The sequence below is a fragment of the Microtus pennsylvanicus genome, chromosome 16 (genome assembly GCF_037038515.1).
Source record: "Microtus pennsylvanicus isolate mMicPen1 chromosome 16, mMicPen1.hap1, whole genome shotgun sequence".
NCBI lineage: Eukaryota > Metazoa > Chordata > Mammalia > Rodentia > Cricetidae > Microtus > Microtus pennsylvanicus.
In genome coordinates this window covers 10,250,938-10,269,481 of record NC_134594.1, presented here as the reverse complement: position 1 = coordinate 10,269,481, position 18,544 = coordinate 10,250,938, and the positions used below count along the sequence as shown (strand labels likewise).

Here is an 18,544-nt window from a genome sequence, read left to right as displayed (position 1 = left end):
GGCAAGGAGGCACTAACCCAGTGTGCACATTGGCACCTTTACCTTATAGAAGCGTCTGCAAAAGACAGAGAAGATAGTGTATATAATTACTGTGGTTGTAGAAAGGGCCACGTGGAAACACCGCCCTTGCCCTGTGCCCTTTTCATCCCCCACCAGCTTGCAACAATGCTGAGCTAAGACAAGTGGGGACTCTGGAGCTCATTTTCTGGTGACTGAGTGGTAGGGTATGGGGGGGAGAGTGGCAGGATCTGAGCTTCTCACTCAGAGGTGCTTAGGACCCGTCAGCTCAGGCCTCCTGCCTAGCTGCTTAACCCCTGGTGCCAAGGTTCGGGACATGATGAGGCCTGGACACTGAATGCCTTGTGGTTCTCCTTTCTTCAGAATCATAACCTGGAAAGGGCGCTGGACTGGATCTTCAGCCACCCCGAGTTTGAAGAGGACAGTGACTTTGTGATTGAGATGGAGAACAACGCCAATGCCAACATCATGTCTGAGGCCAAGCCTGAAGGGCCCAGAGTCAAGGATGGATCTGGAAGTAAGTCCCTAGACATCATTGCGACAGTCATCCATGTATTTAGGGCACACCTTCCTTCTCCTCCATTCAACTTTAGCTCAGAGCTATCTTCTCATAAATGGTGTATCTTGCCACTTGGGCTGCATTGGTTTGATAAAAATCTAGGTAATGTAAGGTCATGCCACAGGAGTGTTGGTGTGTGTATTGTGTGTATGTGTGTATGCGTGTGCATGATTGTGCATGCACATGTGTGCATGTGCATGTGGGCTAGGCACCAAATTAGACTTTGTATATTCTTCTCTGTGCGTGCTGGGTATTGGTCAGGCTAGGCAAGTACTCTATCATAAGCTCCATGTCCAACCCAAGTTTGCCTCTTCCAGTGAGGTTTACATTTCTTCATGAAGGGCGGCAGCTTTAGCCAAAAAGAAGCATTTATATTCATAGAGGGATGCTTTGAATTTGGAAAGGCAATCTTAGGTCCATGATGACTCTCCCATGCCTAGGCTGCCTGCTGGCAGTTTTCTGAAGGGCTGTTCCAGGATGATTAGACCAGTGATATTTTTCAGTAGCCAGCTATTATATAGTGGCTGGGTGCCAGGCACTGTTGTAAGCCCTTTGTATATAAATACTTATTGAATCTTACCATAGCCAATTTCATAGGTGAGAACATGGAGTTGGAAGGGTGTACAATACCTATAAATAAGTTCAGACCATCTCCCATGTTCTTCCCATCATGATATCCTATTTCGTACATGATGGCATTAGCTCTTTAGCCTACCACTTACCTACGGTCACGACCTATTTTAAAACAAGCACACATACACACAGAGACATAAAACAAGCATATTGTGGCCACATTATTTACACATATATATTAACAGACAGACAGATAAAACTGCTTTTAGGAACCTGTGTCAGCTGACCAACTTAAAATCCTGGTGTAGGCTACAGAAGCCAGGCAAACACACAGGTGGTCCCATTAAGGACCAGATTGGCAGACGCTGTAAGGGAGAACAGAAACGTAAGGATGGAACACCTATGCCGCTTAGAGGGGAGGACGGGGGAACAGATCCATTGTAGGGAGAATCCCAGTATGACCAGATCACATGCCAGGAGTGTAGACAAACAGCTAGAGAAGCAGGGAGTGGGAACGGGATCTAGAAAGCATGGGCATACAGGGGGCTTGTTTGGTTTACACGGCAAAAGTTTTTTAGGCATTAAGGGATGTACAGTGTTAGCCCCAATTTAAAAAAGATTTTGTAAAAGGCAGCCTAAGGGCATTTGGAGATCAGGTCTCGAATTGTAAGTGTTCCTTTTTAAAGTCTATGCTGGAACTCAGCCTAGTGCACTGCATCCACTGTGGTAGACTTTGGGTCAAAAAAGAGAGGGGTGTGGGAATTCCTTAGCAGGACATCTCTTTATAAAGGACCTGGTCAGGTCAGGTACCTGGCATGGCCGCGTCTTTCACAGGACAGCCCAATCGTATGAGGTCCTGGGCCTCTAAGGCAATGACTTGGAAGTCAGTACTTACCCAGACGAAGCCGATCTTAGCCTGGTAGAGAACAGGTGTGGGGGAGAAGGGTGTTTTCCCAACATGTGCCCCTGGGCCAGTGGGAAAAACAGCCCCCTCGGTGGGACCTCCAGATGAAAAGATTTTGTGCCCCAATAAACCTCTCCGCTGATGGCAATAATCCAAATCAGACCAAACTGAATTAGGAAAAGCCCTGGTTTAATGGATACCACACTCCCGGGTGACCTTTCAGCCCCCCAGAGAGGAGACTGGGAAGGCAGACAGGAAAACCATGTGTTTGTTCTCTGGGGTACAGTTTAAATACCCTGTGGGAGTGGTCTTGAGCATCTCTGGGGAGAGGTCATCATTTGGCAGACTTCCTTGGAGGTGGAGTCTGGACTGAGGCAACTCCCAGGGGAGGGGGCTTGGGATGGAAACATTCCAGACTCTTTGGGTGCCAGGGACTTGGGGTGACGCTTCCACCCAAACAGTTAGCACTGCACAGTGAGGTTGGCGCCTGACTGAGAGGTGACTCTTGCCAAGGCGGAGGTTAAAAGAAGACCTGTTCAGGGCCTTCTTTGACCAGGAATTCCAGGGACTTTTCTCTAGTTCTGCCTTGAGGAATGGGCAAGCGACTCAGCATAGCAATGGCCAAATCCTTCCACCACCGTTAACCACCCTACACAGATCCTCTGGTTGTGCGGCAGACTGGCCAGCCCTGTAGCAGTCACAGGTTCTGAAGCTTTAGGAGAACATATGGGCGGGTGTGGAAAACACAGAGGTCCCGTGAGCGGCAGACGCTATCTGCAATTAATACCTTCTGGGTAAAGAGAATTTTCGGCAGCACAGTGTCCCTGAGCATATAAGCCACAGAAAATGTCACTGAATAGGGTCTATCAACCACACTCCAGAGCAGGACTCATGCCCACATGAAACAAACTCAATGGTATTTTTGTGGACTTTTAAATTTCATTTTACTTAATTTTGGCATTTTTTTTGTCTTATTGGTCTCTCGCTTGATTGTTTTGATTTACATTTTTGTGTTTCTTGGTTGTTTTTTTTTTTTTTGAAAGAAAGAGAGAGAAAGAATATAAAGTTGGGTGGGTAGGGAGGTGGGAGGGATCTGGGAAGAGTTTGGGGAAGGGAAAATTATCAAAATATACTGTATGAACTTTTTTTTCCAATAAAAAAAAAAAGACTGCTGGGGTAGTAAGCACTCTCGGTGGGTAACAGGCTATGAGCTAAGGCTCCAGTGTTCTCTCCCAGATTGCCATAGTGTCACCATTCCGTCTCAGAGGCTACGGATAGTGTCCACTGGATTGAGGCAGTTAGGCTTCCTGGTTTCTGAAAAGCAACAGATCCTCTGTTAGCATTGGGATGCAAATGCCAAAAGTGTTCCTCACAGCACAGCTAATGGGAGTGAACCACGGAGCTTCACGGCCTCCAAATGATCTACCAGCCTCTTCTTCTTTTCAGTGCAGACTGGGTTTGTGCCCGTAGGAGACACTGGTACCTGTTGTGCATAGTAATTGATTTTGACGGTAGGTTCATGTCAGGGAGCTCCAACGCTGGAGTTAATTGGGGTAATGACATGTAGTTACAGTGTGATTTCCTAGAAGGCAGTCAAGGCTCTCATATACGAAATGACATAACTCGCAGATTAGCTGGTTGATGGGAGGACCAGTCAGACGTTCCCACTGTAGGGTACATCAGAATAACTAGGATAGTTGTTTTTGTTTCCTATTTTGTAGTGCTCAGAACAGAACCAGGGTCTTGCGCACACCAGGCAAGAGCTCTATTTCCGAGTCCAAGGATGCTCGGCTACTGGAGGGAGAGTTAACAAAGCAAGGTTAGGGTGAGCTTGTCTGAGTTAGGGCAAAAGCTGATGTGTTCAAACTGTGCACCCATGAGCTTATGTGTCCCATGGGACAGAAACTGTAACTTCCTAAGTTTGGGACTTCAGCAGTAAGTGGTGGGACAAGCCAAGTTGACCCTTTAGACTTGGGGATGCAGACTCACCTGAATGTCATCACTGTGGGTAATTCTGAGTTGTTAAAGTGCAGCCTTTACCCGTGGTAATCATTTTGGCAGTCACGTTCACAGCTGTATCATATTCCTCTCATTTCTTACTCCCCCATCTCACCAGGATAAAGCAGCTGCAGGGTGGGCTTCGACTCATGGAATCTCTATCTTGTGAGTGATCTCAGGGTGGCCTTTACGCCAGTGATATTCAAATGCCGGCAGTCTCTTTTCCCTTTGAACTTCTGTGGAATTTTCCTGACAGATGCTCTCTCGAAGAACAGTGGTATAGAGTACAATTGGTGTTCCATTGATTGGGGATGGTGGTGGCACCATCTGATATTAAAAAAACAAACAACCCTTCCTTATTTGAAAGGCTGAGATAGTTTTCATAAAGTTGAACCAGAGCAGGTTTTGTGGGGAGGAGAGTACTTGTTTCACATCCCACTGTGGGCATTGCTATCTCTGGGCAGGTGGCCTTGGATGGTATAAGAAAGCAGGCTGAGTAAGCCATATTGAGCAAGCCAGTAAGCAGCACCCTTCATGGCCTCTGCTTCAGTTCCTGCCTCTAGGTTCCTGCCTTGAGTTAGTGCCCTGACTTCTTTTGATGATGGATTGTGACTTGAGAATTGTAAGGTAGAATAAACCCTTCTCACCCCAAGTTACTTTTGCTCATGGTATTTTATCAAAGCATTGGAGATCTAAGACAGGAGTTAATGGTGTGGCTCTATTGATAACATCTGGGTTTGTCTGTCTTCTTCATCTGGGCATTCTGCTATGTGGGGGTATGAACAATGTGACACTGGGGTGGTCCTGACTTGGGGTGGGGAGTGCTTCTTCATGCTCTAATTGAACTGCAGAACTTACTCTTCAGGAAACAGTTGTTTTGTGGTGGAATAAGCCTTGGGGAGTTGTGTTCTCTCTTCATGAACTGCACTTGGGGACAACAGCATTGTGTCTCTTCAGCTGAAGATTTGGTATTTGATATGAAATTATTCCAAAGAGGTTTGCTTTAAAAAACTACCTGGTTAAGGAAAGGTCCCCCCCGCCCCATAGCCTTTCCTGGCTCCTGAGGCAGAGCGGCTTGTGTGGGAGGGAAGATCAGAGAAGGACAGACAAATGTAAAATCTCTGGATCCCTTTTTTGAAAATTGAATTCCAGGTATAATCATTGCAACCGTTTTGTCTGTTGGTAGAAGATTCTGTCCCTCCAGTCAGCTCCCAGATAACCACACAGAGAATTACTATTAATTTTAAATGCTTGGTTGATAGCTTAGGCTTGTTATTGACTAGCTCTTACATCTTAAGTTAACCCATAGTTCTTGTCTATGTACTACCACATGGCTCAATACCTTTCTTTAGCATGGCAAGATCATCTCTTGCTTCCTCTGTGTCTGGCTGGTAACCCTACCTTCCTCCAGCATTCTCTCAGTTTGGTTCTCCAGCCTAACCTCTCCCTGCCTAGCTATTGGCCAGTTAGCTCTTTATTAAACTAATGAGGGGAACACATCTTCACAATGTTCAAAAGAATTATTCTACATCATTTTCCTAGTCTGCTTTCTAAACTAGGATTACATTTCAGCCGGTCAGTATGATAGCAAATGAAACGTAGCAGTTGATAAATTTTCTATTAATATTGATTTATATCCAAATTTACATGTTGGTATGAGGTTTATAAATAAATAAATAGCCCAGGTCATCAGAGACAGGGGTGGGACAGAGGTCAGTTAAGACACTTGTAACCAGTGTTGAGAATGGCGATGGTGACATGGACCAGGAGCATGAGTGGGGGAGGGTGTCATGACAGGGTTCTGGATGTGTTTGGAAGGAGATGATGCTAATGATTTGGTTAGATACAAGGAACAAGAGAGATACCAAGATTTTTGACGTAAGTTAGTAGAAGAATGAACTTGCCATTGATTGAGATGGTAAGGCTGAGGAGAAACTCAACCAACTGGTGATAGAAGGAAATTCCTCAACCCAATTAAAGGCATCTGGGTGACATGGCCTTGCCTGTAGAAAACCTTAAGAACTGACAAGTATGCACTGCAAGGTTGCTGGAAATAAGCAAGGTACAAAATTCAGGATTATGCTGTTGCTTCATTTTCTTTCTTCTTTTTGAGGTAGGGTTTCATTTCAAACTCTGTATCTTCCTGCCTCAGCCCCCTGAGTTCTGGGATTACAGGCATGCTCCCCCCCATACCCAAAGTTTTATGCTATATATGAATGATTAGCTTTCTAGAAACAAAACTGTGAAAGCAATAACATTTGCTCCAGAAGATTGGATGGGATTAACAGAAAGAGGATGTCTGGGTTGAGGAGAAAAAAAAACCCAAATATCTGATATCAAAGCTGCAGGCACTACTTTGGTAGGTAAGGAGATGAGGGGGTGCCAGCAAATGGGAGACCACGAGTGTGGCATCTGGGCAGCCAAGAGGTTATGTCCAGGGACAAGTATTTGGGGAAGGAGAATTTTGGTCAACAGGTAAAATACAAGTGGGGGAGTAGGGAAGAGAAGGGTGAGATGAAGCTGGATCCAGAACCTTCTTATTTTTGTAAAAATATAATGAAAAATTGAGCCATAGAAATGGATGTGCCAGCCCATATTTATGCTTCCTACTCACATAGGAATATTTCCCCCTCCCCTCCCCTTCCTCTCTCTTCTGTTTTCTTCAAACTCGGCGATAGAAACAGGCCCTAAAAGATGGAGCAACTTTCCCACCCTCATAAGTCTTTCAGAGCTGAGAGCTTGCTGCAGGGGTGATGCGGTGGGGCAGGCAGGAGGTGGGGGTTAACCCTGCACTGGCAGTGTTTGTTTGCCGTACTTTATTCCTGATGAGATTCCATATCAGTGTGTGTGTGTGTGTGTGTGTGTGTGTGTGTGTGCGTGCATGCATGCAATGCTCTCACACATATGGTCAATGTAGCATGGTTAACTGGCTTGAATTGTGAGTCCAGAGAGCCAGTAGCTCCCCTGTTGGTTCCAGGTTCTGCTTAGAAGCATATTGGGTTTTTGACTGCTGCCTTCTAACTGCACTGTTTTCTCTTCCCTAGTGTATGAGTTATTTGCCTTCATCAGTCACATGGGAACATCTACAATGTGTGGCCATTATGTTTGCCATATCAAAAAGGAGGGACGGTGAGTCTTTTTTTTTTCTTTTGGAAAGGAAGTAGATAGCTGTGGTATTGAGCCCTCTGGGTTCAGCCATTTCACAAGTATTTTCTAATTTACTTTTCTTTCTTTTTTTTTTTTAAGACAGGGGTCTCGCTCTGTAGCCTTAGCTGACCTGGAATTCACTATGTAGAGCAGGTGGTCTTGAACTAATATCCACTTGCTTCAGCCTCCTGAGTGCTGGGATTACAGGCATACCTATGTGCCTGATAGGTTGTTTGCTTAACTGTTTTACAAATCCAACCCCTGGGGCTCAGGTTAGCTAGTCATCAGGTATGCTGGAACTGATATTCACTTTATTGTGCCAAGGTGATGTCCCCAGATAAAGGTGCAGTACAGCATAAGATAGGCTGTGTTTGGAACCTCCATAGAATAAATAGATTTTTACAAGAGAATATTTAAGTGTGTTTCTAACACTGCCTGTTTGCAGTATTACACGAACATATTTATGTTAATGAGTTGTTTGTTGTTCGCCTGATTAAGCCAGGTAACCTGTATTCTACCTTAGGTGCTTTGTTGCATGGCAACCTAGAAGTTAGCTTCTTGAGTCAAACTTGGAGGTTTGTGATGAGGTAGGAAAGAGGTGGTCTAACCTCAGACCTTCTCCTTGGGTGCCTTTCCTTCAGTTCCCTGCTGTAGCCTGCGGTGAGCTTTCTTGCTTGTTCATATCACATGGACACTGGCACAACACATACACTTACCCACCCAGGTAGGGTGATGACCTTTCACCCATGTCTCCTGTGACCTAGATGGTTAGTTCCCATACAGATTCAATTGTTTTTCTTTTTACTTTTCATCCTCCTCTTTCTCCCCCTCCTTCTTTTTTCCATGTCTTTTAATTTTAGCTTCTTAACTTGATCAGTAGAGTCAAGCAAAGAACACAGATCTGTGATTGGAAATAAGATAAAAACAAATTCAAGAGGCTGGTGAAAATGAAGCAGTTTTTAACATACCATTAAGTAGAAGGGGACAGAGCATAGAGAAAAGGCAGTAATGGCGGTCGGACTGATTTGGCCCAAGACAGTGGTTTTGCAAGTTGCTCAACTGCCAACTTCTATTGGCCTGAATTTGCCCCAAACTCCCCATCCCATTGACTTGGGACACAGCCTCATCCCATGAACAGCTGAGACTGCCTTTCAAATCTTTGGCTCCTTCTATAGCAGAGGACCTGCACCATTTTTGGACAAGCAGCCGCAGACTAGGGGAGAGAGCGAGAGACCTTTGGTCTGTAGTGTAGATGAACCTAAATGCACCTCATGTTGAAAATGGACGATCTGTTCTTTTACATAGGAACTTACATACATGATGACCTCATTGAGTGGCTTAAGTAGAGAAATCATTACAAATTAGCACAGTACAAAACAATGTAAAAACTATGTATTTTGTAAGCTTAAGGATGGCCATTTTCTACATGTTGATGTCTTTCTTTGTTTTTACATTTTGTTGGTGTCTTTGGGGGAGGGCACACATACATACACACACTCTTACATATATACATATTTATGCACTTGAACTTCCACCTTAAAGTATGTGCAGGGAATTGTATCCTTTTTGTTTTTGTTTTTTTAGAATTTGTGGGTTTTTTTTTTAACTTTAAAAAATTTTGAGATTATAATGTAATTATAAATGTCTACCTTCCTTTTTCTGCTTCAAATCTTCCCACATACCCCTCTTTGCTCCCTTTCAAATTCTTGGCCCCTTTTTGATTAATTATTGTTGTGTACGTATATGCATATGCATGTACATATACATACATTACTAATATAACCTGCGTGACCTTTCCAAATTAAATTGTGATTATTCATCCATATTATGTCTTCATACTATATTGTGATTATTTTTTTTTCTTTATCAAATATTCTTGGAGAAAATGTTCACAGTTATTTAATACTTTACTGAGACACGTTTATTTCTGGATTTTAGGATGTTCTATACCAAGACTTAAATATACATCACTGTATATAATTCTTGGATTGCTTTTTGAGGCTCTTTATGGGTTTCCACAAAGGGAATTACAGAATTTTAACATTTGAAGAATTCCAGTACATTTTAGTAACTAGTTTTATATTGAATTCAGGAACCAGAAAGCAGGGCTGTGGCTCAGTTTGTGGACTGTTGTGGAGCAGGCACAAGGTCCCGGGCTCAGTCCCCAGCCCAGCACCACATAACCCAAGAGTGGTGCACAGTTTGAGGGCACCCTGGGCTACCTGTCAAGTTAGAGGCCAGCCTGGGGAAAAAGCCCAAGTGGGGAACTAATTTTTAACAACTCTTCCTGAGTTATAGGTTTGTTAAAATGTTTGCTTGCCCTTCCCAAATATGCTTAAGAAACCCTGTCTGGAGGAGAGATCTGGGAGGGGTGGGGAGTTCTTCTGCAAAATTCCGTTCCTCTTATGCAGTGGCTGGGCCATGGCCATGGTGGAGCATCCGAGTTGCCGAGGCCTCTGCTCCACAGTGTACAATGCTGTCTGTCTGCGCCGCGCGCATTGCTGACACCACATGCTTCTGTCTTTGTTTTCAGGTGGGTGATCTACAATGACCACAAAGTTTGTGCCTCAGAACGGCCCCCCAAAGACCTGGGATATATGTACTTTTACCGTAGGATACCAAGCTAAACCTCACAAGAGCTGGCGACAAGAAGCCATACACCTTTTTAATTCGCCAAAAAAGAAAAAAAAAAAAGGAAAAAAGAAAAGGAAAGGAAAAAAGTCAGGACAGCCAGACGCAGGGGACTTCATGGCTACTTACTGCGTCTTTCAAGAGCGTGGTCACTCCACTCGACACCCTCTGGAGAAGAACTGGGAAGAAGTTTCTGTTGGTGGCAATACTCTGTTGTAGCGACTTTTGTCACTGTTCAGGGAGTGGGTGATGGAAGCAAAGACACCGGCCACCAGCACATCAGATACGGAGTGTCCTTCCCTCTTTTCTACTTTGGGGGTCAGTGGTGGGGCCTCACCTTCCGTGAAAAAAAAAATGCCCCCAAACAGGAAATCAAAACCTGGGCTGGTTTTTATTTGTGGATCATGTTTTCATTTCCCACAACCATTTCTGACCCAGCTATGTGTACTAGGACATCTGCAATGGGAGCTATTTTTCATTTAAATCATATCAGACTTAATAGTACACTGTGTGAGTGTGTGTGAGAATGTGTGTGTGACCTTTGTAGTTCACCAGAACTCTGATGGTTGTTGTTCAAAGGCTGAACAGTTGCTCGTAGGCGTATTTGGAAAAGGCAGGCAAACATTTTAACAAACCTATAACTCAGGAACAGTTGTTAAAGATTAGTTCCCCACTTGGGTTTTAGGAGTACAAAGGGCTGTGTTGTGGCCTCTCAGTGCTGTCTGGCATCCATGTGTGTCTGTGCCTCTTGACATCCGTGTCAAGTGTCCACGTCTTGTTCTGTTGAGCTCTGCCAAAGGCAGACGACGGCTTCTCTTCCTCAGCAGTGTGCTCCCTCCAAGTTCTGAGTTCATCTGTAGTGAGCTAACTGGTCTCTTAAGCTTACTCCTGGGTCGTGTCAAATGCCCTTGGCTTGTCTGCTTTTCTGGTCTCTGAACTACCTTATATTTTCCCTTTTCTCTTCCTCTGGGGCCAGTCTCTGCCCTTGCTGCCTGTCTGCTGTGACCCACAGTGTGACCATAGGCACTTTAAAGATGTGAGCTGCAGAGACGCTCTTGTAACATCTGGACAGCAGTCCTTTCCGCCCGGTCATTTCCGGGTCTTAGCTGCAGCCCGAGAGCAGAGCGGAGCTCTGGGTGTGCCCTGGAGAGGACTGAGCTCCCGGGGTCATTTGCTTTCTGCTTTTCACCGAATCCTGGTCTCTGGAGTTTCTAGTTCAGACTAGTCGATCAAGGGACAAACGACTTTTCTCTGTCTGTTTCATATGGACTTGTTTGATTGAAAAGATCTTTCTAGAAACTGCAGAAAAGAAGTAGAACCGACTGGGCTGCGTACAGCAGAGGCACAGGGTTAGTGTGTGATGAGTTTGAACAGCCAGGGTTCTGATAAGCCGGGGCCCTGTCTCAAGGAAGGTCATGTGTACTGTAAGTCTGGGCTGTGAAGCTGGGGCCAGAGGCCTGGAATCCCGGGTGCTGCCTCAACTGGCTATGGGCCTTGGCAAATCCTCCCTTTTATGTGTGCCTCATTCTCCTCATCTGCACGGTGGTGAGGTGACATACTCCTCTTTCTAGCAGGCTTTGATCAGGAACCTTCCCAGAGAGCAGAAGGCAGAACATGGTAGGCTCCGGGAGAGCTCACAGCCTGCCTTCTGGACTTAGCCGATGCCGTTTCCATCTGGGATCAAATGACGTGGCAGAAGGAGGGAGCACACGATGCAGTAATTCTCCACAACACTGTCCTCCTGAGGCCCCTTCTACGTTTGATTCCAAGACCCTAAGTCTCTGTTATGTATGTCCCTTTCTGTCCCCTCATTCACCCCATGGGAATTTCCACACTAAGCAGCCTCCCTGTAGGGCCACATGTCATTGAATAATGGCCCTGAACAGCCTCATGAGTGGCTGGTTTGCAGTGTTACAAAGCAAGGCCTTTTGTCGGGGTAGGAAGCTCTCTGGAGGTTTGAATTCAAATGTGGTCACAGATAGCATGTATATTTTGAACAAAAATAAAAATTTTATAAAAACTTTGCAACATCAATGGTATAAAATCCACATTAAAGATTTTAGGCTATAAACTACTTAATTTCATTAGGTAGATTAAGCAAATGAACCCCTTCTGATGCCGAGGCATACTTCGAAAAAGTGTATCCTGGCTGCCTCTTCCCCCGCCTCATAAACACAAGGGCTATTTTATGGCAAGGTTTTGTGTATGCGCTATTTCTTCATATTGGGAGCTGGGCGCACTGGCGTGAGCAGCTACTTTTTGTTAGCAATGTGCTTGCATGTGTCTCCTGGTATGCCAACCTTCTCTGGATAGCAGTGGGATGTACCACTTACTTTACACATGTGTGTAGACAGGACATGCGTGTGGTTACATCTGGAACAGTGTGTGGGCTCTGTCTGCTGACCCCCCTGCCAGGAGTCTTCCGGGTGAGATGTGGCAGGGTGATCGTGTGGCTCTCTCTCTGCGTGTAGGCGTCTGTGTGAAGGACAGAACTTTCTTTCTGTAAATATCTTTTGATATCCTTTTGTGTAGACTCCAAAAATGTCTTTGGAAAAATGGGTCAAAGTTTCTGTTTTGTCTCTTGGTCTAAATACCCAAATAACTAATCAGAAGTCCAGTTTGGTACAGATGGAATTTTCTTTTTCTTCTAAACGAAAAGAAGCTGGGAAGAATCATATTTTAATGACATTTTATATCAACATTGCTTCAGTATGTTGGAATTGCCTGGCATGTTGTCCCAATCCTACAAGAGAATGTGCCTGCTCTCTCCCCTGCGTCCCTCGGGGCTCCCATTACCTGAGCTGCAGACTCATAAGTAGGCTTACGTCCTGGCGTTGCCTCTCAGTGTGATCTGCTGGAGCCATTCTACCTCTATGGGCCTTTGTCTGCGGACCAGGAGGTTAGACCAGACAATCTGGAAGACCCTGGTAGTCTGTGTCCTACAGCCATGGTTTACTTTTACTTTTCTGTGATTACAACCCGAATCAGACATGAGCTGTGGCAACCGGAAGCTCAGGTGTCTGAGTCTGCCGTTATTTGTTTGTAGGAGCCGTCATCGTGAGTTAACACCTCATTTCTGCTCCTGGTCTGTTTCCCTTGGTAATCCCATTTCCCCACAACTCCTCAGTCTGCGAGGCCCCTTGTGACTGTCCCACTCCAAAGCAAAAGCAGCAGTTTGTTTATGGCACCCTCTTGAAAAAGTCTCAGAGTGAGTCTAATGTGAAAAATATTTTAAAATTTCAGTGCCCCCGAAGGTCGCCCCAGTGCCCAGATCAGTGCTGACAAAGATATCTGTCCTGGATAGTCTGCCTTTGTCATCAAAGACACCACAGCTGCTGAGTCTCACCCTGGGTCCTTAGATCCCGTGAAGAGCCTGCCAGGAGACTTGGGCAGAACAGAGGGTGGGTTAGAGACGTGTGCTTCTGCCTGTTAGGTAAAAACTCCCAGGTGGCAGGACAAGGTCCATATTGTTAAGTTAGTGGGGAAGATTGCCTACCTGATGCCACCAGGGTTTTCTCTTGTCCAAGATTGCTTTTCATTGGTGTAATAGAGACCATGACCAAAAGCACCGTGGGGAGGACAGGACTTACTGCACTGTAACTTACAGCCGCCATGAAGGGCAGCCAAGGCAGAAACTCAAGGCAACAACCTGAAGATAAATACTGAGACAGAGACCATGGAGGGCTGTGGCTCACTGGCTTGTTCCCAGTGGCTGGCTCAGCCTGCTTTCTTACACAACCCAAGACAACCTACCTAGGGGAGGCGCCACCCACAGTAGGCTGGGCTCTTCCACAGCCGGCACTCATGGAGGAAAATATCCCATAGGCCTGCCCACAAGTTAATCTTATTGGAAGCGTTTTCTCAGTTCAGGTTCCCTCTTCCCAGATGACCAGAGCTTGGGTCAAATGAACAAAAACAAAGAAAACTTCATCAGCACATCTACTCAATAAATCGTTCTTAGAGTTTGCGGAAGATTTTGTAGCCCTTCAGGGTGGTGGGATTTGGCCAGTCTATACTCAGATTGTCCTGCGTATATAAAATGCATACTAACGTTTGAAGGATTGAATAAACAGTATGACTACCTCGTCATATCGATTGCAAATGATGGGGGATACATGGGTTAAATGTAACAGTAATTTAATATTTAAATTAGTTCCACTCCATGGCCATCTGTTCCTAGTGTGGCTCATGAGACATTTGGTTCCGTGGCTAATGGCCCTTCCATTAGTGCTCCACACTGTGAGGTGGGCAGTGAAATTCCACGTGCAAGAGGAGAATTTTACAGAGGCTCCAAATGGAAGCAACTTATTGGGAACACACAAGTCCCAAACAAGCCCCAGAAATAAAAGCTTGGTCTGCTTTTTTTTTTAAAAAAAAAAAATACATCTCCCCGGTTTAGCCACAAGAGTAATGCATCCGCAATGGCCTTTCTTCACCCTTGCCTTGGAGCTGCCCTGTGGATTAGTGCCTGCTTTCCCAGCATCCTCAGGGTGTGGTGGATGTGAGCTACAGCAGGGGTTTGAGCATACGGCCTTCCCCTCAGGCAACGTTCTCTTGTATTCCCCTCCCTGGGTGTCGTGCGGTCTGTTCACAGCTGCGCAAGTGGGAAGGCTTGGGGGAGCTCAGTGCTCCTCAGCTTGGGCAGAGGCTGAGCCTGACCCATGCCCGCCTGCCCAGCAGCATCGTTGCTGGTTGCCGGAAGACTTGGTATTTATTTATTTTGCACTAGTCACGGTTGGTGTGGAAATGACTTCAAGTGTTTGGGAGAGTACTCACCTGTGATGGGAAGAGATGGATAATTTATTGCTTTGATAGTTTTAAATTAAAAGCTATTCTCACAAACTCAGGTCCCTTTATGACTCTTGTTTATTTTTCGTTTGGAAAAAAAAAATGCCGAATAAACTGGTGACGTTAGGGGAACTCGAGACCATGCTTGATTGACAGGGGCTTATTGATGTGACCAGGGAGCCTTGGTCCCCATCCCCCACAGATGTCAGCACCTTGATGGAGGGTTGGGATGGTGGCGGTCCGCGAAGCTAAGGTCTGGACTTTCCCTGTTGGTTATCCAGTCACACAGAGACTCTGGTCCTGGCCCTCTAGTGGCAGGCGCAGAGTGAATGTGTTATATCAGGAGTCTGGCCTGACACTATGCTTCTATTGTGCCTAAGTTCCCTGCTACTACTATAGCACATTGTCACAAACGCGGTTTAAAACAACACATCCACTCCTTTGTCCCATGAGGCTAAAACCCTGGGACAGGAAGAATTTGTTCCTGTGGTTTTGAGAACTATCTCCTTTTTTTTTTTTTAATTTTAAAGTTGGCAGGGTCCTGAGAGCTTTGATATCAGGCATGCTCAGATGTCTGTTGAGCAGATCACTTGCCCTCTCTTACAGGAACTCTGCGGATTGCATTACCGTACTGTGCTAATTTAGACCACTCCCACCTCCAAATCCTTAACCTCAGTACACTCCTGTGACCTCAACAGCTGGGTACTGGAAATGAGAGGATCGGGAGTCCGAGTACTCAGCAGTCTAGACAGAGTCCAGCCTGGATTCCAAGAGACCCTGTGCCAACAAACAAAACCCTTTAATTTGATCACATCTACAGAATTCCTTTGGTTGTATCAGACAACACATAACGCACAGATATTGGAGTGTACATCAGTAATGTCTTTGGGGTTGGGGACAGTGTTTTGCTTAGCACACGGGGTATGTTATGGTTTGAAAATACATCTCTCTGTGGCTCCAAAGTTTTGAAAGAGCGAACCCTCTGTGTTTTGGAAGTCCTACTCATTGCTTGACTTCAGTGTCAGGCCATTGTTTTGGTGAGAGGGGCAAGGGTTGGCACATGGTTCAGAGAAAAATGCTTCCAAGCTAGCAGTTACTGCTTCATCCCCTCACGCCTCAGCAGAACCCGCCCTTCTCGTCATTCAGCTCCACGCTATTGAATGGTTAGCTCTGCTTTTCCAAGATAGCGACAGACTTCAGTCAGAGTGAGAAAATACAATAGGAAAAGGTGAAATTTGTCTTCACAGGTGGCCAGTCACTTTAAAAGTAGGGTAGTAGGGAGGTAGTGTGTCTGGGGATGGGGTATTCAGGCTCCACGTCAGACCCCTTTCGCTTGACTTGCTGAAGTGTGACTCGATTTCTCCTCCTTCAATGATTCTTCAGATGAGCTATGAAAAGCATACGACAGCTTGGTGGACACGGGACACCACATTAGCCCGAATGATCCTTGGAACCTAAGGGGACTTGTGAGCCCTTGTTTTAGTACAAGGTAGTTTTAAAAATAAATGTTACACCACAATTAATGATGCTATCTGAACACACTTTCCTGGAGATTTTCATTTAGCCAGCTGGCTGGTTAATCTGTGCATTCTCTGCTTCATACAATAAACAAACATCTACCATGTTCTATGTGTCATTTTGCTTACAGCGTGTCTGTAGATAAAGTAGATGGGCTCCTTGTTGAATTAGTTTCCTAGCAACACCAGATGCTAAATGTACAAAATCAGTAATGTTCCGTGATGTATAGAAAGATCTGAAATACTGTGGGAGCATGGGGCAGGGCACGGGGGCTGATAAACGGGGTACCCAGGGATGGGATGGCATTGTGATAAGAGATCAAAGACCAAGACTTGCAGAAGAAGAAGCCCTTCAGGTGGGTGTTTGGGGGAACTGGTGCAGAGGCCTCCAGGGGTGGCCTAGCTGCTCTGTCATATGAGTGGCAAAGGGTTAGCAAAGCTGGAGAGAAGGGAGTGAGCATGATGGGCCAGGAAGTCAAAGGGAGGCCAGCTGTCCTAGGGGCAGGCGGCAAGACTCCAGAGTCTAGAACATGAAAGGTCTTCAGTAGAGCAGTGACCCATGTGACTGAAGGTTAGGCCTGTCTCCTGTCTAGGCGGGTTGATATGAGAGCAAAGACAGAGGGGAGGCGTGAAGACAGGAACTGCAGACTTTAAATACAGGAAACGTCAGGGTGTTTGTTCCTAGGAGAGAAGTGGGTGGTAGCTGATACGTGGGGTATGCGTGTCATAGGGCCAAGAGAAGGCGTTAGTTTTCAAAGTGAGAAAGGAGGTGGGCTAATAGCAAACCAACTTTTTTTTTTGGGGGGGGGTGGACGTTTTGAGACAGGGTTTCTCTGTCTAACAGCCCTAGCTGTTCTGGAACTAGCTCTGTAGACCAGACTGGTCTCAAACTCACAGAGATCCTCCTGCCTCTGCCGCCCAAGTGCTGGGGTTAAAGGTGTGCACCACCACCGCCTGGCACAAACCAACTTTTGAGGCTGGCGAAGAAACAATGGAAGAGTTGCAGGTCTTATGTGCTCGAGCAGGTGGGTAGGGTAGGATCTTATGCCAGGGTGGGGGCTGGTGTAGACGAGTCATAGAAATGGGAAAATGGGGGGGGGGGGAGACAGGGCTAGCTCTATCCCCAGATTTACCTTTCTCTGAGATAGAAGCAAAACCCACGCCTTGTCGCCCAGAGGGAGACAGGTTGGCTGGAAAAGCCTTGGGTATTTGGAGAGAGAGAGAGCTGTAAAATGTTTATGTAGTTAAATTAACAAAATTATTGGGTTTCTTTCTATTTGAATGAAATTAGTCTAACTGGTATCAATTTTGACCATTTCAGGAGGATAGAGTCATCACTTTTAGTCTTTGCCATTGCACGTTTTATGGGGTCAGACTCTGTAAATATGTATTATGCCAAGAAGATGTTCTACTCTCTTTTTTGAGAGCTTGCTTGGCACTTCCAGCAGGGGAATGCAGGGACTTGGCCAATGTGATCTTTCTCTATTTGAGGGAGGTTGAGTGTGTAGCACTGGGAGGGAGATGCACAGTACAGTGTGAGAGGAGGGGACACCACTAGCCAGCCAGATCAACAGTCAGCCCTGTCAATCAATGCAGTGAGGGAGGAGGGGACACCACTAGCCAGCCAGATCAACAGTCAGCCCTGTCAATCAATGCAGTGAGGGAGGAGGGGACACCACTAGCCAGCCAGATCAACAGTCAGCCCTGTCAATCACTAGGATGGCAGTCGTTGTAGTCACATTGCCTTTACTTCTTTTTGTTTGTTTTGTTTTTTGAGACAGGGTCTGGCTATGAAGGCTGGCCTTGAACCCGCAGTCCTCCTGCCCCAGCCTCCTGAGTGTTGAGATTATGGGTGCGCATCACATTATCTGAATGATTTTGATTTTCAATTTTAAATCAAAAGCAGACTTTAGTTATCACCTTGGCTGTTTCTCTGAAACTACCTCTTTTCTGGGCCGGGCTTGGCAGGTCTGAGGGTCAGCTTTGCCTTTTAGTTAGCTTTGAATCCAGGGGACCTTCTCCCACGTGTCCACACTTTGCTCCTCTTTCATTTGCAATAACCAACTATGGAGGGGTAAAATTACCAGTGGGGAACGGGGGCCATGGAGCCCCTTGGGTAAATGGCAGAGTGGCAGTACCTCCTGGGATCTGGCCCAGGCAGGTCAGCAGGTTGGACCGGGGGAGCGGTCTACACCCATCTAAAGTCAGCAAATTCAGATTTGCAGCTTCCTGTGGGTCAGTGGTTTTAGTTCCGCAAAGGAGAACACTAGGTGTAGTCATCATCTCGGCAAACCAAGATGCATGGGTGTGAGTCCCAGAGCTGCAGTATTCAGTAGAGAAATGCATGTTTAGCATGTGCAAGATGCATGGGTGTGAGTCCCAAGAGCTGCAGTATTCAGTAGAGAAATG

The 18,544-nt window shown here is 45.9% G+C and overlaps 1 protein-coding gene across 4 annotated transcripts in view; it reads left to right on the top strand.

The window, feature by feature from the left end:
* Nucleotides 1-14,672, top strand: part of Usp13 (ubiquitin specific peptidase 13) — a 116,948-nt gene extending 102,276 nt beyond the window's left edge. For all 4 annotated transcript variants that reach the window (XM_075951008.1, XM_075951009.1, XM_075951006.1 and 1 more), the window contains 3 exons: nucleotides 382-535; nucleotides 7,097-7,181; nucleotides 9,733-14,672. In XM_075951008.1, coding sequence (XP_075807123.1) covers nucleotides 382-535; nucleotides 7,097-7,181; nucleotides 9,733-9,826 — 333 coding nt within the window. In that variant the 3' untranslated portion in view covers nucleotides 9,827-14,672. The remainder of the gene's footprint in view (nucleotides 1-381; nucleotides 536-7,096; nucleotides 7,182-9,732) is intronic.
* Nucleotides 14,673-18,544: the final 3,872 nt, after the last annotated feature.